This window comes from Protopterus annectens, chromosome 5.part1, assembly GCF_019279795.1.
Source record: "Protopterus annectens isolate FY-2018-M chromosome 5.part1, PAN1.0, whole genome shotgun sequence".
NCBI lineage: Eukaryota > Metazoa > Chordata > Ceratodontiformes > Protopteridae > Protopterus > Protopterus annectens.
This window is the reverse complement of record NC_056736.1, coordinates 600151488-600179087: the sequence shown is the minus strand read 5'-3', so window position 1 is coordinate 600179087 and position 27600 is coordinate 600151488. Positions and strand designations below refer to the sequence as shown.

Sequence of the window (27600 nt, the reverse complement as noted above, 5' to 3'; positions counted from 1 at the left end):
TCAGACAAAGTTAATAATTGTATTTCATGTGGGAAGCAAATACCGCATAAGGATTTCCATTCCCTCTGTATTCCTTGTTTAGGCCCAGACTACGACGTCTCAGTCTGTCGCTTTTGTGCTACATTCAACAAACGCACCATTAAGCGTCGGGCGGAGTTCGCCCAGCATTATTTTGGCAAAAAATTTAACTATTATGTCGTCGGATACTCTGACTCCAGATTTGTCTAAAAAGTACCAACAGTTTTTGTTATCACAATTGAGAAGTAAAATGTCACAACCTGAACAACCAGACTTGAAGGAGTTGCAGGATTTGATGCATAGTGCAGAACAAGTGGGTAAACATACCTTACAATGTGGTTTTGATGCTCTAGAGGCCTCATGTAGAGCTGCTGTTACAGGATCAGTCATATGTAGACATGCCTGGCTCAAGGAACAAACCTTACCAGATCATGTCAAAGCTAAATTACTAGATGCCCCTCTACAAAAGGATGTATTATTTGGTGCTAATGCTGAGGAGGTATTAAGGAAAATGGAGGAAAAGGCTAAATCAATGCAAACAGTGAAAGATTTTCTACAGGTACAACCCCCACGTTTCAGTAGAAATTGGCCTTCCAAAAATTGGTCCTTTCCTGCCACAGACAGACCCCAAAGAGGTAGATACAGGCCCGAGGGGCAGAGGGCAATCCCAAGGATCGTTTAGAGGCAGACAATGGCAAGCTCCTACACAAAGAGGTGGTGAGGATAGTTCACAGCCATCAGAAAGCAAGCCCAATGACTTTCCCCTTTGCATGCCAAGCAAGACTCAAATGGCAGCACCCTTAGGCGGAAAACTGGCATTATTTTCAAAAAATTGGCATATTGTCACAAAAGACAAATGGATCCTGGACATTATAAACAGAGGCTACAGATTCCATTTTCACACCCTTCCAAAAATGAGAGGCATGCCAAACCTGCCACACAATCAAAGGGCAGAGGCACAAAGACAAATTTCAGATCTCATAGATATGAAAGCTATTCAAGAGGTACCTATGCATGAACAAGGTCAAGGTTTTTATTCCAGACTATTCCTGGTACCAAGGAAGGGAAAAGATTGGAGACCTATTTTGGACCTATCCATCTAAACACATTCCTACTCGTATTGACAAAGATATCTCAAAGGTATAGACCATGTAGCTTGCTATACCCCAAATATTCAAAATGTCAAAAGGATTCTTGGAAACAACAATTTTATTTCAGTAAAAGTGGTGAGGCGGCTTTCTTCACACCAAGGCCTTCTTCAGCGTTCTACTACTGTACCAAAATTCAAGATGCTTACTCTACAGCAGCTTCTTCCCATGCTGGGCAAGGAGTATTGGCTGGTAACATTGGACCTCAAGGAGGCATACCTGCATGTCCCAATCAGACAAAATTGCAGAAGATACCTCAGATTTCTTGCAGGTTCAACCCATTATCAATTCTCTGCATTGCCCTTTGGCTTATCTACTGCGCCCAGAGTATTCACAAAATGCCTGGCATCAGTAATTGCCTACTGCAGACTTCAAGGGATACAAATATACCCCTATTTGCACGACTGCCTGATCAAAGCGGACAGCAAGCACATTCTTCTGAAACATCTGGCTTATGTAATAATGTTGTTGAATTCTCTGGGCTACACAGTCAACAAAAAGAAATCAAGGCTAATACCCTCTCGGAAAATAATTTTCCTGGGTGCCAACTTGGACACAAACACCCAGATGGCCTACCTCACACCAGAGAAGCAGGGGCAACTAACTCAATACTTCAGAACACTAGCAAATTGCACCAGGCTGACTGCAAGGAAAATCCTGCAGGCTCTGGGATTCATGGCATCTTGCATCTTACTAATCCCATGTGCAAAGCTGCATATGAGGAAACTTCACTGGTACCTGAAAAACCTATGGTCTCAACACAGCCACAGTTTGGAAACAATAATACCACTAATTCCATGTCTTCAAAAGGAATTTCTGTGGTGGGCTCAAGCATGCCAAACAAACACAGGTCTCCCATTCAGCAAGCCTCAAGCAAATCAAGTCATCACAACAGACGCCTCAGAATATGCCTGGGGGGTGCACATTACAGATCGGTGCATTTAGGGCAAATGGTCCCAAAAAGAAAAGCACCTTCACATCAATCAAAAGGAAATGCTAGCAGTAATAAATGCTATTATAGCTTTCAAAGACCTTCTGCAACCAGGTCAACTATTGATAAGGACGGACAACACCACAGTAATGTGGTACATAAACAAACAGGGAGGAACACACTCATACCCCCTATGCAGACTGGCCATGTCACTTTGGAGCATGGCCCTGGACTTACAAATCGAACTACAAGCACAGTACTTGCCAGGCAAGGAAAACATGCTGGCAGACAACCTAAGCAGAAATATGACAGATCCACACGAATGGAAGTTGCATCCTCAAGTTTTTACAGAGATAATTCAAGCATGGGGAAGGCCGGACATAGATCTCTTTGCCTCCCAGAAAAATCACCAATTGACAAAATTCTGCTCAAGGATTTTTCATCCAAAGGCCTGGAGAGTGGACGCTCTCTCTTTCAGTTGGACATCAATGACAGTTTATGCCTTCCCACCTCTTCCTCTGCTGCCCAAAGTTCTATTAAAAACCAGAGCAGACAGACCAAAGATGATTCTCATTGCTCCAGACTGGCCAAGACAACACTGGTACCCACTCCTGAGGAGCCTGACACATTCCCCACCATGGACCCTGCCTCTAATGCCTCTTCTTCTGACTCGGCACAGCTTCAAAACTCTTCACAATCAGCTAAAAACATGCAATCTAGCCGCATGGAAGATTCCTTAGCATCACAATAGACCCTACTCTCCAAGGAGGTGCAGGATGTCATTTTGGAGGCCAGAAGGCCGTCTTCTAGAAAAGCTTACTCCACAAAATGGAAACGGTTTTGTGTCTGGAATGAGAAAAAGGGCCAGGATCCTGGAAAACTGAATTTACCTCAAATATTACAGTATCTAGCTGAGCTGCTAAGCAGTGGACTTTCATTCTCCTCCATCAAAATCCATGCCTCAGCCATTTCTGCAAAATACAACACTGATCCACCCTTATTCTCTCACCCCCTTCTTAAGACAGTTCCTCAGAGGGGCTAAGAATCTAAAACCCCCAAGGAAACAACCAATACCTGCTTGGGATCTCAATTTCATTCTAGAAAAGCTGACCTTGCCTCCTTTTGAGCCAGCTGCCTCATCAGATTTGCAATATTTGTCCTGGAAAACAGCTTTCCTTCTGGGTATTACCTCAGCTCATAGGGTATCAGAACTACAAGCTCTCATGGCTGTGCAGCCTTTTATCATCTTCCATCAGGACAGAGTTTCCTTACGAACCAACCCATCATTTATGCCAAAAGTGGTATCCAGGGTAGCTTTGAATCAGGCTATACACTTACCTACCTTTTATCCTAATCCTCAAAACAAAGGGGAGAGATTACTACATTCCTTGGACATCCACAGACAATTGCGTTATTATTTGGACAGAACAAAGCCTTTCAGAAAATCAGAACAGCTCTTTGTGTCCTATGCTATAGGAGCTTAAGGAAAGCCAATTTCCAAACAGACAATCTCAAAGTGGATAGCCCACTGCATACGTTTTTGCTATTCTTTTCATGGCAAAACTGTACCTACAGGCATCAGATCTCACTCCACAAGGGCCACGGCTACCTCTGCAGCTTTTCTCAGAGGAGTTCCTACCAAAGATATTTTGGAAGCAGCCACTTGGAGTTCTGTGCATACCTTCTCCAAGCACTACCACCTTCCATTATACTCCAAATCTAGAGCGGGCTTTGCCACTGCAGTCTTGCAGGGCATTCTGACATCTCCTAGTTCCACCTAGTGCCTACCACCCCTTTCTTAGCTTTGGGATTCTACCCATCTGTTATGACTGCAGCTGTATGCACGATGAACATAGTACAGTTTTGTACCTACCATAAATGTAGATGTTCGAGTGCTAATACAGCTGCAGTCCAGGTTTCCCTCCCTCCTTCCCCTCTTGGGACAGGCCTATTGGCTAACACCTCCTCATGCAACCTGATTGGGGTATTCATTCCTGATGTATTTGCTTGCACTACTGTATTTTGATTATATGGCATTGCTTTATTACACAAATTTATGTATTGCCTTCCTTCTGGGGGCACCTGACATCTGGGGCAAGAAAAACTGAAGAAAATGGCGTTGGCTGGTTCTTTTATACCCCTGTTGCACTGACGTCAGGGAAGAAGCAACGACAACCGACGCCGGACCTAGACTTTGGAATTCGGCCGACCGAGGACCCGCCTGACGGCAGGAGAACCCATCTGTTATGCCTGCAGCTGTATTAGCACTCGAACATCTACATTTATGGTAGGTACAAAACTGTACTTTCTCAGAAAGCCAGCACATTGGGAAGGACCTTGAATACTAATAGCCCCTTACTGGTCTTGCCAAATTTGGTTCCCTTTTTGCGGCCTCATCTTCAGGTGGAACCTTGGATTCTGGACTCAGTGCCAGATCTCCTAATTCAGGAATTCCTCACCCATCCCTTCAGACCGTGAAGTTGACAGCTTGGCTGCTCCGATTCCAAATATAGCCAGGCTACAAAATCTTTCATCCGCTGCACGACACATTTTGGTATCTTCTCACAAGACATCAACAAGAAAGTTGTATCTTAGCAAATGGAAAAGACTTTCACTTTGGTCATTAGAGAATCATATTGACCCTTATTCAACATCTATACCTTCTATTCTGGAGTTCTTGACAAAACTTTTTAATGAGGGGGCAGCTGCAGCTACTATCCGAGTTCAATTGGTAGTGATTTCAAATTTCACCTTGGAAATGATGGACCAAACATTATGTCCCATAGACTGGCTAAAGCTTTCTGAGAGGCACTAATCATTTGAGACCACCATGGAATTTAAATTTTGTTCTAGCTAGGATAATTCTCCCCCCTTTTGAACCTGCATCATCATGCGAATTTAAGTTTTTGACATGGAAGACTATCTTTTTGGTAGCCATCACCTCAGCTTAGGAGGGTATCTGAACTGCAAGCATCATCGATCAAACCCCCTTACCTATTGTTCCACAATGACAGATTAACATCATGTACAAACCCGTCTTTCCTACCGAAGGTATGTTCAGAGTCCAACCTAAATCAATCCATGACCTACCAGTTTTTTCCCCTAAATATGACAATAAGGCAGAATATATGCTACACCAACTTGATGTTCATAGACAGTTACATTTCAGTTTGCACAGAACAAAAGTATTTAGAAAGTCTGATCAACTATTTGTTTCATTTTCAGATGCCAAGAAAAGGTGCATCAGTAGCAAAAATCACCTTATGTAGGCGGCTATCAGACTGCATTTCATTCACTTGCAGTTCAGTGAATAAACAACTGCCAAGCAAAATAAAGGCTCACTCTACTAGGGCAGTTTCCACCTCTTCTGCATTTCGTGCTAAGTTGCCAATAGATACCATTTGTGCAGTGGCAACTTGGGCAACGCCTCATACCTTTGTCACTCATTATAAAGTAGATTTGGCCTCCAGGGACAGGGCGTCTTTCGGGTCCACTGTTCTGAAGAGTATACTCTCATGAGCCACTCAAGAAGATGGTGCTAGGGATGCTGTCCCATCAGTAAAGAATGAAGGAGAGATGGGACAACTTGACATAAAGAAGTTATGTACCTACCATAACATTCCATGTGAGTTGTCCATGTCGCCTTCATTCTTACATCCTACCCTCCAACCCCCAGCCTGTGGCTTCTAGTGGATCAAGAGGTCTCTGATTGGCGCATGTTTAGCTTTGACCCTTGTCTGGTCTTCTAAGTAGTAGGGAATTTTATATATATATATATATATATATATATATATATATATTTATATATATATTTATATATATATATATATATATATATGTAAAATGTGTGTGTGTTAATACACAAGCAAACAAGATCTGGGGAAGACACTAGAGCATCATGGGATAGGGAATAAGCCATGAGCTAGTTGAAGACCTCGAGCTCATATAAACAGCAGAGTTGGAACCAATCCTCGGTTCCAAACCCCATCAGTAAAGAATGAAGGCAAGATGGACAACACAGTTGGAACGTTATGGTAGGTACATAAATTCTTTTTTGTCATCCCCCTCCCCACCCACCCACAGAAACATACCGTATGTTTTTAGAGTCTGAGTTTTAAAAAGAAAGATAGGAATAAATTCCCTCTCTCCCCATCTCAGAAAAAGTCAAACCAAACAAATAGTGTAGGGTACAGTATTAAGCCTATTTTAAGTAGTGACTCTCAAGCAACCAGAAACTACTGTTATCTGGTATCTACCAATCCCCATGGGTGCCAGTTAACTGAGAGTTTACTGTATGTGGTTGTTATTCCCTTTGTTTATCTAGAGCACCATTCTGTGCTTGCGCTAAAACTAGGTTACCCATTCATTTTCACGTTTGCTGCCTAATAATTTTGTATTCCATATTTTTCTAGAGTATTTGAATGTTTCCCCAAGTGTGCATGAAGAAGGGTATTTGAGTGTTCCCACAAGTTTGCAGGAGGAGGATTGGTGCTCCATGATGGGAATAAAAGAGGTGATAACTATAGTCTGACTAGAATGATATGACGTCAGGCATTTGCAGACTAGACACAGCTGATGATTTCTTAACCTTATGGGCAGAGAGGGAGGTTTGATGAGCACTGCCCCTGGAATTGTAAACAAGATACTCCTGACCTTACAGTATGTTCTCAAACCAACAGCCTAATCAATAAAAAAGGGCCTTTGCCATGGATATAAGCTTTCCCATTATTGCTGTTGCTGGCTTAGAGGATGTGGGCATCCTGAGGCAGTGTAGAAACTGTCTCATTTTCACTTACAAACCAGTTAATTCGCAGACAAATGGATGTGGTATGTGAGAGATGTTTAGACAATGTCACTGGAGGCAAAGCTCGCACATAAAAGCACTCCTGATGTCAGTAAGGTTGTCGGTAGTACACACTCTGCACCCATCACATACAGTTCAAAGCAAACAGAGACCCACATATGCTGAGGCACTTAAATGTAACCTTCCTAAACCCCAAAGACCTACACAAATAACAAAAGACCTCAACACCCCCAAGTGCATTCTTTCAAAATAACACCCACATCAACACATATAACCATGTCACATGGAGCTTCTACTTCTAAGCCGATAAGGCAAGTCACCACTCAATCCAACACACTGGTCATTGGAGACACCTTTGTGAGACACAGTGATGTACCTCTCTCCAGGCTGTGTAAGGAGAAAATCACAGTCATTTGCTTATCAGGGGCCAGGATCAGCCATATTACACACACACTCAGATCATTCAGCCACAAATACCAGTATCGTCACCTATATGGGTGTAAATGGCCTGAGACATACCACTCTAGACTATATAAAGAAAGACATCATGGAGCTCCCGGAGTGTGTGTCCCAGGTTGGTATGAGCCTAGCAGTGAGCAGCATTTTACCTTTTCCAAGGATGATGCCACAATATGAACAGAAGATGACTGACTTTAATAATTGGCTTAGTTTCTGGTGTCATTCTAACGGGGGTGCAGTATTTCTTAGCATCAAAGCAGAAGGTCAGCAGACCACTCTGCTTTGCTAGGGATGGTCTGCACCTCTTCCCTACTTTCAAATATTGGCTAAAACATTGCCCAACCCCCATAGTGCCTATTTTAGGCATTGCCAGACTTGAAAGTACTTCTGACATAGCAAATAAAATCCAAGAAAATCTAAATGCGTTACTGCTCAATATTAGGAGTTTAAACAAGAAACTGTACTCCCTACAAGGTCTGCCACCCTAGAGAATGCTGACTTCTGTGCAGTCTCTGATAAAAGGTTTAAGGCAGCAGAAAGCACCCTGGCAATGCAAGGCTATAAAAGCCTTCCACAATTTAGCCCCTGTTTGCATAGTAGTTGGTCTAAAAGGTGGATTTGTTTCAGTTTATATCAAAAATAAATATGCATCCAGCAGGAAGATGTAGTTGAGATTCTTCACATTCAAATCACCATAAGCAAAATCCTGTACCACTTCCTTTCAAGCAATATGTTCCCTTCTATGACCCAGGAATCCCATAACATGTATTTGAGCTTACTGGAGATGCTCACCATCCAACCAAATACCATATGGGAGACTCTAACCCAACTGTTAACTGAGAATTATTTACCGCCCCTCCCATAGACTAGGAAACATACACTGCCTTTAACTCGCAAGACATTTCCCTGGACTTTACCAACACAAACACTCTGGACCAGATAGTGTGCACTCCAACCAGAGGATCAAACATTTTGGACCTAGTACTCACCAACATCAAAAGAGAGCAGGTCTTGGTGATGCTTGCTAAGGTAAAAAACACTCCTTCATTGTCCCCAACAGTATCCCCGGTTGCCTCCTAAATAGCTTAAAACAAGACCTAGGTGGATCACTAGAGGCTCTCTTCATTTACAGCCTCAAAACAGGTTACATGCCAGGTGAATGGAGAGCTGCAACAGTCATTCCTCTTAAGGGTGGACCATCAGCCCAACCCCAGGAGCTACAGACCCATCAGTCTGACAAGTTTGATGTGCAAAGCCATGGAACAAATTAGTATGGAAATGATAAACAAGGACATTGGCAACCTACAGACACTAAACCTATCTCAGGTAGGCTTTAAGGGAAGGGCTTGTCTTCAACCTGAAATACTTCTTCAATGGGGTTATCAAGGCTATGAAAGAGGGGGAAACTGTTCATACTGCCTATGTTGACCTGGCCAAGGTGTTCTGTAAAGTACCCCAGTCTGGTATTGTTGACACCCTCAGAACTAGGCATAAATTCCTTCATAACTCGCTGGACTTCTGGCTGACTCAGAGATAGGACCCAAGAAGTCAGGATTAGTGAGACCACCTCCACCATTAGTCTGGTCACCAGCAGAGTATCACCAAGGCTCCATGTGGGGACCACTCCTGTTTGGCATCTACTTCTCGGAAGTAAAGGCTAATGTCAGAGGCCTCTGGCTCACCAAGTTTACAGATGACTAAATTGAGAGCTATCATAGATTCCCCCATGACAGCAACATCCTACAAGAAAGTCTGATGCAAACAAATGACTGGTGCCAAAGCTGTGGATTAAAACTCAACATAAAAAATGCATTGTAGTGCCCTTTGGGAAATCTTCCACCCAGGCTAATTGCTCCATTGATTAACACCCCTAAGAGTTGACCTGCGATAGTTGGGGATCTGGGCACATATGTACACAGTAATCTGGTGTTTGACCAACATGAAGCCAAGATAATAAAATCATTTTATGTTACCAAACTGATGAGCAAGGGTGTGGCGTCCAGGTCCAAAGAGGTTATAGTACCACTCTATTCATCCCTTATCATACCCATGATAAAGTACAATGTCCCCTTTGACATGTACCTAACCAGGCACTCGAAACAGTTGGAAAGCCCTCAAAGCTTCCTCACCAGAAGAATCCAGGGTATAAATACCCTGTCCTACACTGATCACCTTAAGGACCTGTCTTTGTACTCAGTCTTTTACAGGTTACTGAGAAGTTGATCCATGCTTAGCATACAAGGCATTCTCAGATCCAGCTCCGATGGATCTCTTGCACATCCATGAAACAAACAGCGCCAGAAACACTAAATCCAAGGACCTGAACTTTGCCTGTGACATAAATAGAACATGCTGGCAAGATGGTATGTATATGAAAGAATCCCTTGCTATGGAATAAGCTCCCCATCTGCATGAAGCAGAGTTACTCTGACCCTATTTTAAAAGAAACCTTGATCATTGAGTGGAAGGTTGTAAGTTTACCACTGGTCTTGGCTCTCCCATGTCTCTGGACAGAGGTTGACAGTAAGTAAATTAAACCTCATCTAACACCCCTTGCCTACCGCTTTACTAACGTACCCCACCAAATGGGTGCCAAGGAACTCTAGACAAAACTGGGTCGGATTGCATGGCTAGGTTTGTAAAAACCCTGGTGGTCATTAGCGTAGTATAAACCTTTGAACACCAAACATGCAGGCACTGAGATTCCTGGGCTTTGTAAATGCAAACTGCCTGGATCAGATTATTGATACTTCGACAAGGTGAGCAGAAATGCTAGATATGGTCCACACAAATTTGGGAGTGTAATGTCGTCTCTGTAAGGTCAGACCACAAAATGGTCTCCTTTTAATTAAAAATAAAACCTGCAACCTCAGCTAACCCTTGAATACTTCGGGAACTACTCTAAGGCTAATTTCCTACTAAGTGATAACCTGGCAAAATTTCAAGCGCTCCTAAACCCTGAGAACACTGCTGCCTACTCAGAACTGTTCATAGAAACTCTATACAAGCATGTTAATAGCTTCATAGAGACAACTGTATCCACCAGGAATAATTACTGAACTAACTGAAAAAAACAAGCCACCCTGGTTGAATTGCATTATCATTAGGCTGTGTAACAGAAGGACGAAAATCATGGCAAAAATTAGTAGGTGTAGACCCTACATGATACAAGCACGGTCATCAATTTAAATAATTCAGAGGACAAATGAAGTCTACCAGAGCCAACTTTGATTTAAATTGGGAGTTCCAGGCCAAGGACAACCACAAGGCATTATGTAGCTATGTCTGTGACCTCAAAGGAAGTACACAACTGTGTGCAGAGCACATCGTTAATGGAACTGCCTACACTTGGCCAAAAGATATAGCAAACCTACTGTTAGACAAACCCGGCTCTAACTTTCTCTCTCCCCTGTCACCTGCCTTCCTTCAGGAAACACCATCAAATATAACTTCTCCTGTCTATCACTAGGGAACATATCCTCAATGCATGCTCTTGCCATCTGGCTCATACCAAAAATACTGCATCAAAGGGCCCTGACAGTATCCCAGGCTGCCTTCCAAACAGCATGAAACATGACCTATGAGGTCCTCTGGCATCGCTATTTAATAGTGGCCTTCCAGATGGGCTTCATGCCTCCACGAATGGAAAATGGCAACCATCATCCCTCTGCAGAAAGGTGGGCTGTATACGGACCTTGGAAATTACAGACACAAGTCTTACTAGTATCCCATTCAAAACCATGGAAGGAATTATCTTGGAAATAATCAGTAATGACTTTGGAAAGCTCCAGACACTGGACTTTTTGTTAAGGACTGGTCATGCCTATTCAGCTTGGTGGACTTTGAGAAGGTCGCCAGATCAATGGAAGAGGGTAAAACTGTTGACATTGCTTACCTTGACCTGACCAAGGCTTTTGACAAGCTTATGAGGATAGGTATAAATCTTTATCACTGTATGGATAGCCAGTTGGTTCACATACAAGACCCAAGAAGTTAGAATTAGGGAGTCTGTCTCTACATAGAGGCCACTCACCATTGGATTCCCTCAGGGATTGGTGCTGGGAACTCTCCTTTTTCATATCCACTTCTCTGAAGTTGAGGCCACCATCAAGGCCCTCTGGCTGACCAAATTTGCAGATGATTGCAAATTGGGAGTAGTCATAGACACTAATATTCTCCAGGAAAGGCCGATGCAGACAAATCACTGGTGGCAGAGCCATGGACTAAAACTAAATGGCAAGAAATGCACAATGGTATCCTTCAGGAAGTCTTACCCCTGGTAACCACCATATTGATAACACACATCCTAAGAGTTGACCCACTAGTTGGAGACGCATATAGAGACTAACTTTTGACCATTGCATATCTCTGATGGTGAGAAATTCATTCTGTGTTGTTCAACTTATAAATAAAGGCTTGGCATCTAGGTGCAAGAAGGTCATTGTTCAACTGCATTAATCATTCACATGACCTGTCCATTTGGTATATACCTAACCAAGCACATCCAGCAGCTGGAATGTTCAGATGTTCCTCACCAAAAGGGAAACAGGACATATATAACATGTATTATACAGACCATCTCAAACCATTATTCCTGTATTCTGTCTCCTATTGGCTGTTGAGAGGAAAATCTGTACCGGACATGCATGGTGTCACAGGAACCCATATCTGCAAAACAAACAATACCAGAATTACATGTTCTAAAGAATTGAACCTTGTCTGTGATATAAGTAGGTCCTACTGGAGAGACAGGTTTGTATCTCGGAGACAGTCCCATCCATGTGAAGCAGAGTTCCTTCCTAACCCAGTTCAAGTGCTACTTTGACAACTGGACAGGGAGCTGGAAATTCACCCTGGTTTGGCCTCTGATTTTAAGTTTTGATCTCTCAAAGGGTACCACAACTTGTCGGATTTGGGATGCACGGCTAGGCCTAAAAAGGCCAGAGTGTTTTTTATCCTAGAACACACTTGTGAATCTGTGTCATGAGGGCCTCCTGCAAGACTGTCAGTTTTCCACTAAACCTCTACTGTGAGAGCTTGAACCAGTGGTCAGATGTTGGGATTGTAACCACAAGTAAGAGAAGGTAGTGGTCTTCTTCTGGAAATGACCATAAGAGACCTGCCATGTAGCAGTGTAGGTTGTTTCTTTGATTTGATAGAGGTGATGACCATTTCATCTTCATAATCTGAGAAGACCTGACTGTCAAACATAAAATGATTTGCACAAACGTGTATTATGTTAAGTTGTCAATCTCGCCTTCATTCTTGCTGGATGGGTTCGGCTCCGACTCGGCACTTGCTAAGCACAAAAGTCACTTCCACCAGCTCGAGGCAGCCCTATATCCCATGATGCAAGGCGGTGATTACCCAGATCTCGTTTGCCGCTTCGCTCATGAGGTAACTTTTTACCAGCTCCTGGTAAGTGAAATTTTCTAAGACTTTAGTCCACCCCATTACCTTATTTTTATATATATTTAATTTAGTTAATTCCTCGATTCACTTAGCCCTATTCCCGTTAGTGTCCCAATACCTTTATTTATATTTTTTGCTAGTCGGGCCTTAGGTCCTTACCCCTCCTATTTTTTCCTGTCAGGGTTTGTTGTGTGTGTGTGTGTGTGTGTGTGTGTGTGTGTGTGTGTGTGTGTGTGTGTGTGTGTGTGTGTGTGTTTTTTTCCCTGTACTTGTTTTAATTAAACTAGTTTAATTTTTTGGACTGAGTGTGTAGTGTGTGTGTGTAGACACTCAGTAATGTCTAAAGAAGCTAGGGTCTCAGGCTTCAAGAAGTGTGACTCGTGCTGTCAGAAGATGTCTCTGACAGACGATCACACTTCTTGTATTTACTGCCTGGGACCTCTACACCTGCAGGACTCCTGTGCTATTTGTCACTCCTTCAGCCAGAGAGTCCTGCAGGAACGTAGAAACAAACTCATTTTCAGGGGCTTATTAAAGCCTGAGAGCTCCCCGGCTAAGTCCGGCTCGGGGAAGCCCTCAAAGCCTCCCAAGGCCCAGGCTTCAGTGTCCAAGCCTTCGTCCTTGGATCCGACTCGAGTCGAGATCGGCTCCGGCTGGAGCCGATCCTTCCTTCTCTGAAGGTTCGGTATCGGCGCCGATCGGCGCCGATACTCTTGCTTCCATGCCTGTGTCGGCTCCGGCTGGGGCCGACACATCTCTGACTCAGCTCGGAGCTGACAAGTTGTCGGCTCCAACTGGAACCGAAGGTTCTTCGGCTCCGATGGCTCCGTCGAGAAAGAGATCCATATCTCCGTCGCTGGAATCTATTCATTCGGCTCCGGCCTCTCCTTTACTTTCGGAGCGGAGCCATCGGAGCCGATCCTCAAGGTCTTCCAGACTCTCAGACCATGACTTGGAGAGAGTGGTGAGTAGACTGCTGAAATCACAGGCACTGGCCCAGATGCTTCATAGCCCGTCTCAGCAGACTACCGCTATTCCACACCCTCCAGAAATTCCTCCTTCGACTCTCCTTCAGAGCTCGGAGCCGGAGCTTATTGGAACTGTGACTGTTGGTGCATACCAAGATTATCTGCTTAATCTGGCTGAAGTTTATCAGCGTCAAGCAGGAATGGATATCAAACCAGAAGTAGATAAAAATCAGGCAACTGAATGTGCCAAAAAACGAAAGAATATAATGTGAAGGATCAGATGAGAAGGCAAGAAATGTGGAAAAAGCATAAATGTAGTGGCAAGTATAGAAAACTTGTGGAAGAACTTCATGTTGATCAGGAATGAACACAGGAATGGTTAAGGAGAAGCGAATTCAAACCAGGAGATGAAAGGTTAATATTGGCGGCCCAAGATAGTAGGCTGTATACATGTTGGTTTATAAAGTCCATTGAACATGTGGGAGGAACAGACAAATGTAGGTTTTGTAAAACCGAATTTGAAACGGTTACACACTTCATTGCTGGTTGCGACATACTAATGGCAGAAGAACTGTATACTGAAAGCATAATAATGTGGTGAGTCTGTTTCACTGGGGATTCTGCAAACATTATGGTACTGAAGTGGCCAAGAAACACTGGAAACATGAGCCACAAAGCATAATAGAAAATGAAGAAGTCTACATCACAGTGGATCACACATTACCAACATTTCAAAAGAGGGATGCTAGAAAACCTGATGTAGTGGTCCAAGAAAAGAAGACAAGAGTAGCATTGATCATTGAAATTGCCACACCCAGTGACTAGTGTCTTGCATAGAGAGAGACACAAAGTCATAAAATATCAGGATTTGCAGGCAGAAATGAGAGCAATGTGGAGAAAGATACCCAGACAGTTCTAATATTAGTAGGAGCAATGGGTCTTATAAAAAATAATTTACAATCATATTTAGATATGTTACCAGTACATGTAACTCCATATGAACTGCAGAAGGAGTCATTACTGGGCACATTGCGGGTGCTGTGAAGAACACTACTGGCTGACATCAAAGATTGAAACAGTGCTAATTTCATAAACTAATCATACTGTGACTTAGGAATGGGGTTCATTCCCGTCATGGTATTAGAAACCCAAAAGACTTTGGAAAAATTAAAAAAAATAGCATTAATGATCGCCTCATTACAACTAGTATTTTTGTAGATATGACACACCTTTGAGACAGCAAATCCATCTCTTACTTAAACTTCCTCTGGTTTAAAAACTACTTGCAAGATATTTGCTAATGTATTATTTGATAGGGGTACATTAAATGCAGGAGATCCACTAGGCTTAATCCTAGGACCTCCACACTTCTCCCGGTTTCTGAATGGTTTCTGAAGTCATACATGACTTAATGAAACAAAAGATAATTATGTATGTAGATGATGCTCTTCTCCTTTAATCTCACAAAATCTCAGAAACTGTAACCTCACAACTCGATCACAGTTCTCCCCAACCTTTGCAACTAACTGCACAATAAAAAGTTTCAGTTAAAAGTGCCAAAACAAATGATCTGAAGTAGGATTGTTCATTTGTCAGCAACCTGTGGGTTACGGATCTGATATCTGATCCGAGCCGGCAACTTGTTTCAAGCTAATGGATCCGAGCTCCTAGCTCCTCCCTTCACCCATAATCCCCTGCTAACCCTCCATGACCTCAGATCTAGTTTGCCGCGCTTGTGATAGCTGGATCCCTTTTGAGCTCTGTCAGATAAGTAGAAAAAGTTAACTTTTTCTAATTATTTTTAGTCAGGAAATTATTTTTTAGTTTAAAGTAGTATTTGTAAAGTGTGTCTGAGTTAGGTTCCTTATTTTTTAATTAATTAATACCCTCCCTTCGCTGGTCGTTAGTGTGTGAGTGTTGAGTGTCTTTTGGGGCCTGTGTGTGTGTGTGTAGTTGTTTTTCTTTCTTTAAAAAAAAAAAAAAAAAAAAGGAATGGCTGAGGCCCCAAAAGCCATATTTTCTAAATGTACCGAATGTGGCCATAAGCTCTCCCTGGCTGATGGCCACACTCGGTGCGTTCAGTGCCTTGGGGTTGAACACCTCACCTTGGGCTGTACTATCTGTGCAGCGTTCAACCCCAGGGCACTGAAAGAACGGAGGTCGAAGCTGGTCCTGGCAGGACTTCTACCCCCGGATTCAGCTTCGGCCTCCGCTACCTCTGCTGCTCCCGTGGCTTCACCACAGCCTGTGGTGGTTGCCACTCCTGCCCCCCTGCCTCCGACTGGGACTCAAACTCCCGCTAAAGTGTCGGAGGCCAGGGAGGCCAGGAGGGAGAAGCACCACAAGCGGGCCGAGACCTCCGTTTCGGCCCCGCCAGCTAAGCGGGCTTCTCCCTCCACTGCTTCTAGGTCTCCTCCTCCTCGGCTCCGATCCCCTTCTTTCTCCCCGGGGCCCGAGGAGGAGGAGACCCGATCTCCATCGAGGTCATCGAGGCGGCATTCCAGGCCTGCCTCGGTGGCCTCTTCGCGATCCACTTTCAGCTTATCAGATGCAGACTTGGACCGGATGATGCGAAGGTTCATCCAGGCCCAGCTGCAGATGGGAGTGCTCTTGCCTCCCCCCCCTCAAAGGGGGAGCTCGACACCTTTTTTCCACCCAATTGCTCCTTCTCCGACCCGCTACCCGGGTTCGGAGCGATCGGAGCCGAGCAGCCTTGGAGCTGGGGGTGGGTCGGCGCCGACAGTACTTGGTACTACGGATCTGACCTCTCGGAGCCGTGGTCCAAGCTTCGGATCCGGGGGATTCAGTGTGCCTTCGGCTCCGTCCAGGTCGGAGCACACTGGTCCCTCGGATCCGACGGTCTCGGCACCGGCTCCGATCCCTTCATCGGATCCGAGTGGAAGCCGACTTTCGGATCCATTGAAAGGTGGCTCTCCCTCGGCATTCAATGTTGTGGAGAGGGCTCTGTTGAGAGCATCCGGACCCCCGGTCCTTGCATCGACTCCTCCCTGCACTCCCTCTCTGCTAGGCCAGGCTTCCATCACCCGGCCAAAGGGACAGCCTGCTTCGATGTCACAGATAGTTCCATTGGAACAAGATGTTACTGGTGAGGCCTCCTCGGACAGTTCCCCCCGAGGAAGCTCCCCGCAAGCATAAGTGCAAAAGGAGGCACGTGGACTTCCCTGAGTCCTTAACCGAGGACACGGACTTGGAGGAAGGGGAAGGCTCCCCAAGATCACCCCCTGAGGATGTCTCCTTTGGAGACATCATGGAGATGCTTAGAATCAGAGGTGGGTGGTCTGCCCCCAAGTCTTCCTCTGACTAGTCCGTGTTTCTGGAGGCATTCGAGGCAGGCCCGTCTACCTCCTGGGTGTCCCCTCCAGCCGACCCCCTGGTGGACCTCATTACCACCAGGGCATGGAAGGATCCGGACACCGTGGAGCCAATACCCAAGCGACCGGATAGGATTCTTAGCCCCCCCTCAGACTGGTCACATTGGAGTAAGGGCCCCCCTGTAGATGCCATGTTGACGGCGGCAGCCACAAAGAGGGAATTGGCTCAGGAGAGTCCCTCAGTCCATCCACCAAGCAAAGAGTCCCGTTTGATGGATCGCTTAGGGAAGCGAGTCTTTAGTTCAGCGACCTTCTCAGTAAGGTCTCTGAACTATATGGCACATGTCATCAGGATGCAGTGGGATCTTATCAAAGAATACGCTGCATCCCCCCCCTGAGTCCATGTCGGAGGAGGATAAACAATTGTACTCCACCGGAATGGCCACTCTGAGATCTATTTCAAACACCTCTATGCGGCTGTTGTCCCACGCCACAGAGGGAGCCGCTAGGGCTAGCGGAGCAGGCCTAGTCATGAGACGTCAGGCCTGGCTCTGTCATTGCGACTTTACGGAGCCCTTTAAAGCGTCCTTCGCGAACGCCCCCTTTGATGGTTCTGCTCCAGCACAGAGTTCATAGGTGCCAGAATAAACACCAGAGATTTGCGAGCCTTCCTAACTGCCGAAAGAATCAGAAATCTACAACTTCATTTGCGGGCTATCCTTCATTCAGAGGCTTCACCAGCGGAATTGATCCTGAGGGCACTAGGCTCCATGGCGGCAGCGATTACTCTCCTTCCATGTGCCCGTTTGAACATGCGAGTCCTCCAATGGACTCTGTTAGTGCAATGGTCCTTCCTATCCCTTCCTCTCCACCATCCCATTGCTATCAGCAAGGCTTGCAGAAGGGCGCTACTATGGTGGCTCCAAACATCGAACTTCCATACGGGCCGTCCCTTCTGCACCTCTCCCCCTATCGCCATGGTGACCACGGACGCTTCCTGCCTCGGGTGGGGGGGGGGGGCATTACTCAGGCAGGACAGTCCAAGGCACGTGGAACGATACAGACACCTCCCTGCATATCAACGTTCTGGAGATGAGAGCGGTGCTGTTAGCGTTGCAAGCACTTCAGAGCTTCCTCCCCGCAGGAACGATTGCATTCCACTCGGACAACATGTCAGTGGTCTGGTATATCAACAAACAGGGGGGAACCAGATCTTATCCTCTTTGCCGCGAAGCCATGAGAGTGTGGGAATGGGCGATCTCCACCAACCGCTTTCTGATTGCAACGCACATTCCGGGGAGGACCAACATCCTAGCGGACAAGCTCAGCCGCACCCTTCGTACCCCTTACAAGTGGTCTCTCAATCCTCTAGTAGCAAAGCAGATATTCGCAACATGGGGGCAACCCTGCTGCGATCTTTTGGCATCTCCATCAAACGCCAAATGCGACAATTTCTTCGCTCTAATCCCCCCACCAGGGGAATCTCCAGGAGACGCTCTGGTGCATGCTTGGCCACCCGGTCTACTCTATGCCTATCCTCCTCTTCCAGTGATGATACAACTCTTACAGAAAGCCTCTCGGTTGGGGAGCAAAATGATTCTCATTGCCCCATTCTGGCCTCGACAAATTTGGTTCCCTTACCTGTGGTCTCACCTTGTGAATCACCCTTGGATTCTAGATCCCATTCCGGATGTCATCTCCCATCCATTGGACTTGGCAACTCCAAACCTGGACAATCTGAAACTGACAGCTTGGTTGCTCCAGTTCCACTCCTAGCTAGGACTCCTGGTATCTCTTCACCAGTCAAAGCCATCCTCGTGGCAGCGCATAAGCCCTCCACCAGGAAAGTGTATCACAGTAAATGGAAACGTTTTTCCATCTGGGCGGAGCGCCGCGATCTAGATCCCTTTACGGCTCCTCTTCCATCCATTTTAGACTTCGTAACTGAACTCTTTCAAGAAGGCGCTAGTTGTTCAACTGTCAAAGTGCAATTGGCTGCCATTTCTCATTATCATGTGGGACATGATACAGGGCCCTTGATGTCAGCTAAATTGTGTAAAACCTTTCTCAAGGGTACCTTTTTACTTAGACCTCCTGTAAAGAAGCCGCATTCCCATGGGATCTTACTTTAGTTCTTCAAGCCTTGACTGCTCCACCATTTGAACCCGCTGCTTCAGTGGATCTCAAATTCTTGTCATGGAAAACAGCATTCCTTGTAGCCATTACTTCAGCGAAAAGAGTGTCGGAACTTCAGGCTCTTTCTGTAAAGCCTCCATACTTGATTTTTCACCCTGATAGAGTGTACCTCAGGATCAATCCCTCCTTTCTTCCCAAGATAGCATCAGAAACCAACATAAACCAATCCATAAATTTACTGGTTTTCTTCCCTAAATATCAAAATAAGGGTGAATACAAGCTGCACTCATTGGATGTTCATAGGCAGCTCCGTTTTTATACTCATAGAACGGCTGGCCATAGACAATCTGACCAGCTGTTCGTTTCCTTTGCCAAATTTAACTTGGGGAAAGCTATCTCTAAAGTATCTTTATCTCGCTGGATTTCCCAATGTATACTACTGGCTCATCAAGCCTCGGGTAGACCTGCACCAGAAGGAGTTTGTGCTCATTCCACTCGCTCCATTTCTACTTCTGCGGCTTTCAAGTCTAGAGTTCCTTTGGATGATATTTGTTCTGCAGCCACTTGGGCTTCATCTCATACCTTTATCAACCACTACAAGCTAGACCTGATTTCTAGAGGGAGAGCATCCTTTGGCTCTGCGGTGCTTCGTAATATCCTTCCATGATGGCCACCCAGGGTGCAGGTAGCTGGGGACTCTGTCCCACAGGTTGCTGACAAATGAACAATCCTACTTCAGATTTAGAAGTTATGTACTCACCATAACGTTCCATCCGAGTAGGTAGTTCATTTGTCTGCAACCATCCCCCCCTCCTTCCCCCTGACCTTTTTCGGATCTATTAGTTTTTAGATATCCTTTGTTGGATATATATTGAGAGGCAAACTCGATCTGAGGTCATGGAGGGTTAGCAGGGGATTATGGGTGAAGGGAGGAGCTAGGAGCTCGGATCCATTAGCTTGAAACAAGTTGCCGGCTCAGATCAGATATCGGATCCGTAACCCACAGGTTGCAGACAAATGAACTACCTACTCAGATGGAACGTTATGGTGAGTACATAACTTCTAATTCTCTTCACTGGAGCTAAAAATCTGACTTCACCTCCTCCCTTAATCTTAACAAACATCAAAAGAAATCTTGTACCAATTGCAGACAACAAAAATATTTTAGCATAACAGTGGACCCCTTACTGAACTTCATTTTAAACAACAGACAGTGTTACCAAGGTACTGACTTGGTTAACAGCCAGTCCTCTTCAGTTCCCTAATGTACAAATTCCTACATCTTGGTTATCTCAAATAGGAGAACAGAGTTACTCCATTTGGAGCAGCCAAGGTCATGTACTCACTTAAGTCAGATAGAGATTCAAACCATTCATAGAAGAAAAAGCCCTCTCCAGATTAGGTGCAGTTATAGGGAACCAACTACCTATAGATGATTATGAAGTAGAAGAAGTAGATCAACACCACGAAGGATATAACGAACTTTATTCACATAAAATCCACAAAAGTAAGCGCTTTTGCGTGCTTCCAATGCACGCTTCTTCAGACAGGTTTAAAATCTTGATGAAAGCATGCACTTTATATACATAAAGACATAATTACTTAATAACTTAATTGAATCAATTCAATGAGGCATCTTATTCAATTTTATATGCATAAGGTATGCTTCATTTTAAAACCACAATCCATTAAATAACACATATATCTAATTACTTTCTATATGGCCTACAATTATGTGAAAACAATTCAAAAGAAAAGGAAAGAAACAGGAGAAATAAGCCATCATATCAAATTAACCCTATTTACAAAATTGTTTGATAAGACTTTTAAAAAGGAAACTATATAGCAGTCAATTAATACAAGGACTAAGGATATGAAAAACTGCATATGGCCGTTAGCATCAGGTTAGCTATGAACTAAGATTTAACAGAGGTCATCAAGGTGAACTGTCCAATAACCTATTGAGTTCGTGTAACATCTATAGATAATCAATAAAAAGTTGTTACGTATAATAATATATTAGTTTAAAGGCTGTGAATGAATGATTAAGATAGTGTAAAAAATGTAAGTATATATCAATATAAATATAAAAATATCTGTATAAAAATATATATAAAAATATACAATGAATCAATAATATATATAGAAGATGTGTATGTGTATATTCTTTTTAATGCTGTTCTTTTATCAATAATAATTGAATATATAATCGATTCAAACGATTAAATAAGTTGTACATATCATACCATTTTCTATTATTATTTAAAATATATAATATCAGATATACTTCTTAACCAATATATATTTTATCAATACTATGTGAAATAAAAAGCAAAACAAACAAAAACAGTGAAGAGAGAAAGAAAGGAAAGGGAAGGAAGGGGGGATGGGGAGGGGGGAAGGGGGTGTGTGGGGGTGGGGGTAAAGTGGGTGGGTGTGTGGGGAGAGGAAGGAAGGTAGGAAAGAGAGGAAAGGGAGGGAGGAGGGGGTGCAGAGGGGAAGGGGAGGGGAAGGGAGGGGGAAGGGAGAGGGGAGGGAGGGGAGGGAGAAAAAAGTAGAGAGGAGGGGAGGGAAGAAGCAAAAATCAGTGAGCAATAATAAAAAAAGAGACAAAATATGTCGTAAGTTCATTAATATACCAAAAGCTTATGATAAAATCCATAAAATGTAATATATAATTAATAATTATCTATATAAATATAAAAAATATATATATAAATATAAATATTAAATATAAGTGTTTGAACAATTAAAAATATATAATGAACTATATAGAATATTTATAATTGAGAATGACCTCACTATCATTTATATACATATATTTATATGTGGTAAAAATAAGTTAAATTATATAAATACCTAATGAAAAATAATTTTATATGCTATTATACTTCTAGGATTACAATAGTTGGTCTAGATCGTAGGTAACCTAGGCTGTAAGGGTATCTACTAATAAGTGAAATCATTTACACTATTTTATTTTATTTTATTTTATTATCAGATATCTAGATGTCAGATTATATAAAACATAAACGAAATCAGTGGTATTTGCGTTTCTTAAGGTGTGACCTAATGCTAACATAACTATTGAGGCCTGGATATTGTTGTGCTCGAAACCTAAAAATCCACTCCAATTCCAGGCTCTCTAAGTCATTAAAATTGTCACCTCTTCGTTGATTTATAACTCTTTTTTGCAACACCCTAAATACAAACTTGTGATGCGAGTGCTCAGAAATGTGTTTGGACAGTGCATTCTTAGGGTCACTTTTCTTTATAGCGTATAAATGTTCTTGTATTCTGTCCTTAAGTCTTCTTGTTGTCATGCCGATGTAAAAAGCAGGGCATAACTCACATGTAGCTAAATAAATCACATTGACATCATCACAACTAGCTGAACATCTGATATCAAACTCAAACAATGATTCAAGATGTAGAAACTTATTGCTGGTAGATATCCATTTGCATGAACTACATCTTCCACAGGGAAAAGTACCTCTATAGCCCCTGTTATTACCTATTTAATTCAATTTCTCATTACATAGAATTCTTTTCAGATTCTTTGCATTTTTGTATGTAAAAGAAGGTCTGTCTCCTATTATATTCTTTATTTCTTCATTAGTAACTAAAATAGACCAATTCTTACTAATAATGTTAGTGATGTATTTATTGTCGCTAGTGTAACTAATTATACATCTCACTTGTTTCTGGTCATGATATTCATCTTGTCCTTGAGATTTATACTTATTTATATATTTATAGTTATGTGCTGCTCTTGGTGTATAACTAGAGTCCCTAATAAACTTCTCTTTCATATAAGCCACAACTGAAGAATTATATCCTCTATCCAAAAATAATTGTTCTAGATTATGGAATTCACTATTGCATTCACTTTGATCCTGACAAATCCTATTTATTCTTGTAAATTGTCCTTTCAAAATATTAGTGAATGTAAATCTAGGGTGCATACTATCATATTGTAACAGCATATTTTTCCAACACTCTTTTCTGTATAGAGATGTAACTAATCTTCCTTTATTCTCTTTTCTAATATTTAAATCTAAAAAGTTAACATTGAGATATGAATATTCAATGGAAAACCTTAGGAAATCTGTCGTTTTTTCCAAATCATTAATAAAGATTTGGACTTCCTCTGATCCTATAGATCCTATAGATGATTATAGTTATTGATATTTTTTAACTTTAAGAAAACCACTTTGACTCGCAAAATGAAACTACTACTTTAGAGACTCTGGCTAATTTTGCAGCTTATAACAGCAGGTACTCAAATCTAAATGAAAATACTTAATTTGAAATGTGTTTAGTTTTCCCACTCGTATTCTAAGTACGTATTCAGAACCAGTGTTTTCTTTAGTATGTGTTATGATGCCCACCACTGCCATCGCTATGTGAAGTCCGCACTCTGGGCCAGTAATCAAGAAGTCTGAATCCTCACCACTGACACTGGAGAGGGATGTGCACTTCGAGTACAAAAGGATATACTCAGTATTTCCAGATGCAGACTCCTCTGCATCAAGCACAGTTTCCCTTAAGAGCACACAGGGAACACACTCAGCCTGGGGTCTGGATGTTTCTATACTGTCTCCTTCCAGGTCCCCAATAAGACTCCTCCTGGTAACAGCTGTAGGGTTAGTTCCTGAGCTGAGTGTCCAAGCCAAGTCCTTCTGCACCCTCTCTGTGACCCCAGTGCTTTGTGTCCCTGCCCCAAGTAGCTGACTCTCTGTGACCCCAGTGCTTTGTGTCTCTGCCCCAAGTAGCTGACATACACACTCTTAAGATTTCATTTTCACACACACACACACACACACACACACACACACACACACACACACACACACACACATACACACCTGGGAAAGGCTGGCACAGATTACCCACTCTATCAGCTTTGCCCAGACCATAAGGTAGTATCACTGCCACCAGTCAGTCACTAGAAGGCTCCTAAAATGGTATTCAGTTATGCTGAGTGAAGTTAATATTAATACAAATTATAGTAATTGAACAAGACAGCTAGGCCTTCTGGAGTGTCCCACAGTTTCCCCAAATAAATATAAGTACTCTCAAAGGTTAGATACTTTCTACAAGGACCAGCCAGAATAAATGTTTTAAATATATTTAATAAACAATAATAAAAGAACATAAAAGTTTGAATATATATTTACACTAAACCACAGAAAATATTGAAATTAACCTTGATGGACAGACTCGTACAAATAAAGAAAAATGCTGTCTAAACTAAGCTTCACAATATTCCTGACTGAATCAGAGAGAATTTACTGTTCCGTAATAACTTACTTGGGCAAGGCAAAATGAAATACGTGAGCAGTCTTTCTAGTCAGGTCTCCAAACAGAATACTCAATAGTCTTGGATTTCTGTTTGTAATATCTGAAATGTAATTTCCAGGAGGGCTGGCATAATGACCTCATCTGATCATCTGACTCGAGTTTTTTGCAGTGTTCCCCTTTGAAGCTGAGGCGGGAATTTAGCATAGCTGGCCACAATACACATCTAAGTAGTTATGGCAGAGCCTGGGGCTTCCTCTCTTTTTTACTGAGATAATGAATAAAGGCTTTTTTCCAGACCTAGAGTCTCCAGTCATATTCAGCACTGTGTGGGGTGCAGTTTTAATGGGTTAAGCTCATTTACATTTCCCTTAACTTTCTTAAAGTAAGCCTGCTGGTACATTTAATTCAGTTGCAATAATACATGTACATTTCTTTTCATTCCAGCAGGTACATGTTGATACATTTTAACACAAGCAAAGCTCACAAGTACATTTTCAACACAAGTATCTGTAGAAATTAGTTTGATATACAAATTATTTACAGTTCTAATACATTTGTAGCACAAGCATCTTGTATAAATTTGATATTCAAAGGACATAGCATTCTTTACAAAATTCCAGCTGACTACGCTGACACTTGCCCTTATAATCACATGTGTTATAAACTTTACTGTTGTTCAGCAAATTATCTACTGCAGTCTTTTACCCGCATTGTGGCTGAAAAGAGTCAGCAGACTAGCCCACCTGCCTAGTTACTAAATTATAAAATAAAAAGTCACTTGGTAAAAAAAGCCAGCTTCCACTATCGTGGTACCACAAGGAGCTGTGGGTGTTGCATGAAAGTGTGCAAAAAAACTTGGCAGCACTAGTAAGTTAAGCAACAGTTTCATGGAATGCATCCAAGTCCAGATTGCACTGTTCTCCAAAAGAGTTTTGTAGATTGATTAAATTCTGCCATTTGTTTCTCTTTTTTCTGAAGTGCTACTTTAATTTTGTCAGTTATCTTTATTAAAAGCCCTCTTTATGTTGTTGCAGGTTTTGTGGATCCTGGAGAAGAGTGAAACCAGACAGTCCCCAGTAGCTGCAGATGACCTCACTGCTGTGCGCAACTATACGGACCAGATGATGTATCTTTTGGCTGAAGAGCGCACACAGGAGAGTGGGACAATTGGTCCTATCTTAGAATTTGTAGTGTTGGAAAATGTCCTGCATAAACTTCTAGTGTGGCATCAAAAGCAAGACTTTAGTGAAGAGAAAAAAGTAGAACTACTGAAACTTTATGAGATGTTAATTATTCAATCCCATCAGCCAATGCTGAAGCACAAGGCCATTGTAGTTCCACTGATGAGATTACTGAGCACCTGTTCAGAACCCACCTCTTCCATTTTGGAAAGCAATCTGGTACTGCTGCTGAATCAGCTCTGTGTTTCTATGGCAAGGGAGCCATCTATACTGGAGCTGTTCTTCCATAGCCCTGCTACTGATCAAGGACCTACAAACCTGCTGATCTTCTCGCTCCTTGTTCCTTTTATCCACCGGGATGGCGTGATTGGCCAGCAAGCACGGGATGCACTTCTCCTCATTATGGCAATGTCTGCCAGTAACCATACCATTGCCAGTTACATCACAGATCACTCTTACTTTTGCCCGGTTAGTACTTTTTTCCAGTTTGTTGATACAGGATTGCAGCACAGTTACAGCAGCATTGCTTAGCTGTGTGTGAATGCAAACCCTAAGATCATTTAGGTTTTCCTCACATCATTGAAAGTAAGGTATAAAAATTTTTAAATTTGAAAGTGGTTTAAATTAGTGTTAAGTTGTTGAAGAAATGGTAAAACAATTTTTGTGTTTGTGGAAAAAGAATGTTAAGACTGTAGATTTTAACAAAAGAAGAATTCTTGAGCTGTTGTATGACAGAGCTTTCATGGATGCTGTAGTTAGCTTTCCACATCAATGCCTTCCTGAACCCTAAACCAAAATTACTGTAAGAACATACAGCAGATGAAACAAACACTTGTTTCCCTGTTCACATTTACCGAATTGTAGAAATGGCATGTACTCTTCACCGTTATTATACTTGGGTTATTTAAAAGTCCAGTTCATGCATTGTATTTCAGGTTCAGTAATTTGTCTTTTCCTGCATAACTGTGCTAAACATTGTCGAACAGGCCTTTGTTGCTCACATTGCTTAGAGTGTTTTAAACCCATTTTGGCACTGAAATTGAATATTAAATGTGCTTCTTTGTGGGTCGTTGGTTTCATTCTCATCCCCAGTTACTGCTACATTCTGAGATGTTTGTTTGCTGGGGGTTGGCATAATGGTTAAGGTGTTACATACAGGATTTGATCTTCATTTTTAAAGGAAATTGCCTAAGTGTAAAATAGCCCGTGGGGGCCTAATATTTCCCAGTAAACCTGGGTTGCAGACCATGACATTGTGAACTAACTGCTTGAAATGCATTACATTTAAGCCTACCATTTTTTTCTGCCACTTGCAGAGTTTAGATCTGGTGCTGTTGCACATGTGTCGTAAAAGGCTCTGTTTCAGTGGTAAAAAGCAAACCTTCAAAGTGATGATGTGGCCACCATTTAGGAAGCTAACACCAGCATTGTCTGCATCATCTACGACAGTAGCACAGTATAAGGTACTTTGCTGTTTAAGTGTCACTTGTTTACCCCATCTTTGCACATTGTAAGGTAACTCATGGCCTTCCTTACTACATGGAGAATGGTCATGATTTTTGCATGGGGTTTAGTTTTTTGCATGGGATTTGGAGAAAGTGTCTGGAGCATAAGCAGAAGACGTGGGAATTGTAGGGTAGACTCTTGGCCTTTCTAGAGATGTTGCCATTCTAGAAATTGTCCTTTGACCCCCGCTTTTGTTGAGTTCACCCTTTACTAGCAAGATGCCTCTCCTTCACTTCAGTGGATGAGGAAGAGCCTGGTACACCATGGGCTAAGTGTGTGCAAGTGGGGGTGCACTTGTGTGTGCGCACATTCATGTATGTGTAAAGGGGGCATTCCAGAATGTAGATTTCACCCATCCACCTTTCAGTCAGCTGGGAATCATTGCAGATTGGCCTGGCCCT

The 27600-nt window shown here is 42.8% G+C and overlaps 1 protein-coding gene across 1 annotated transcript in view; it reads left to right on the top strand.

The window, feature by feature from the left end:
- The window catches only part of LOC122803556 (FHF complex subunit HOOK interacting protein 1B-like), a 162761-nt gene extending 135785 nt beyond the window's left edge, over window positions 1–26976 (top strand). Inside the window, exon 2 of the mRNA XM_044073214.1 lies at window positions 25547–26976. Coding sequence (XP_043929149.1) covers window positions 25547–26224 — 678 coding nt within the window. The 3' untranslated portion in view covers window positions 26225–26976. The remainder of the gene's footprint in view (window positions 1–25546) is intronic.
- The last annotated feature ends 624 nt before the right edge of the window (window positions 26977–27600 follow it).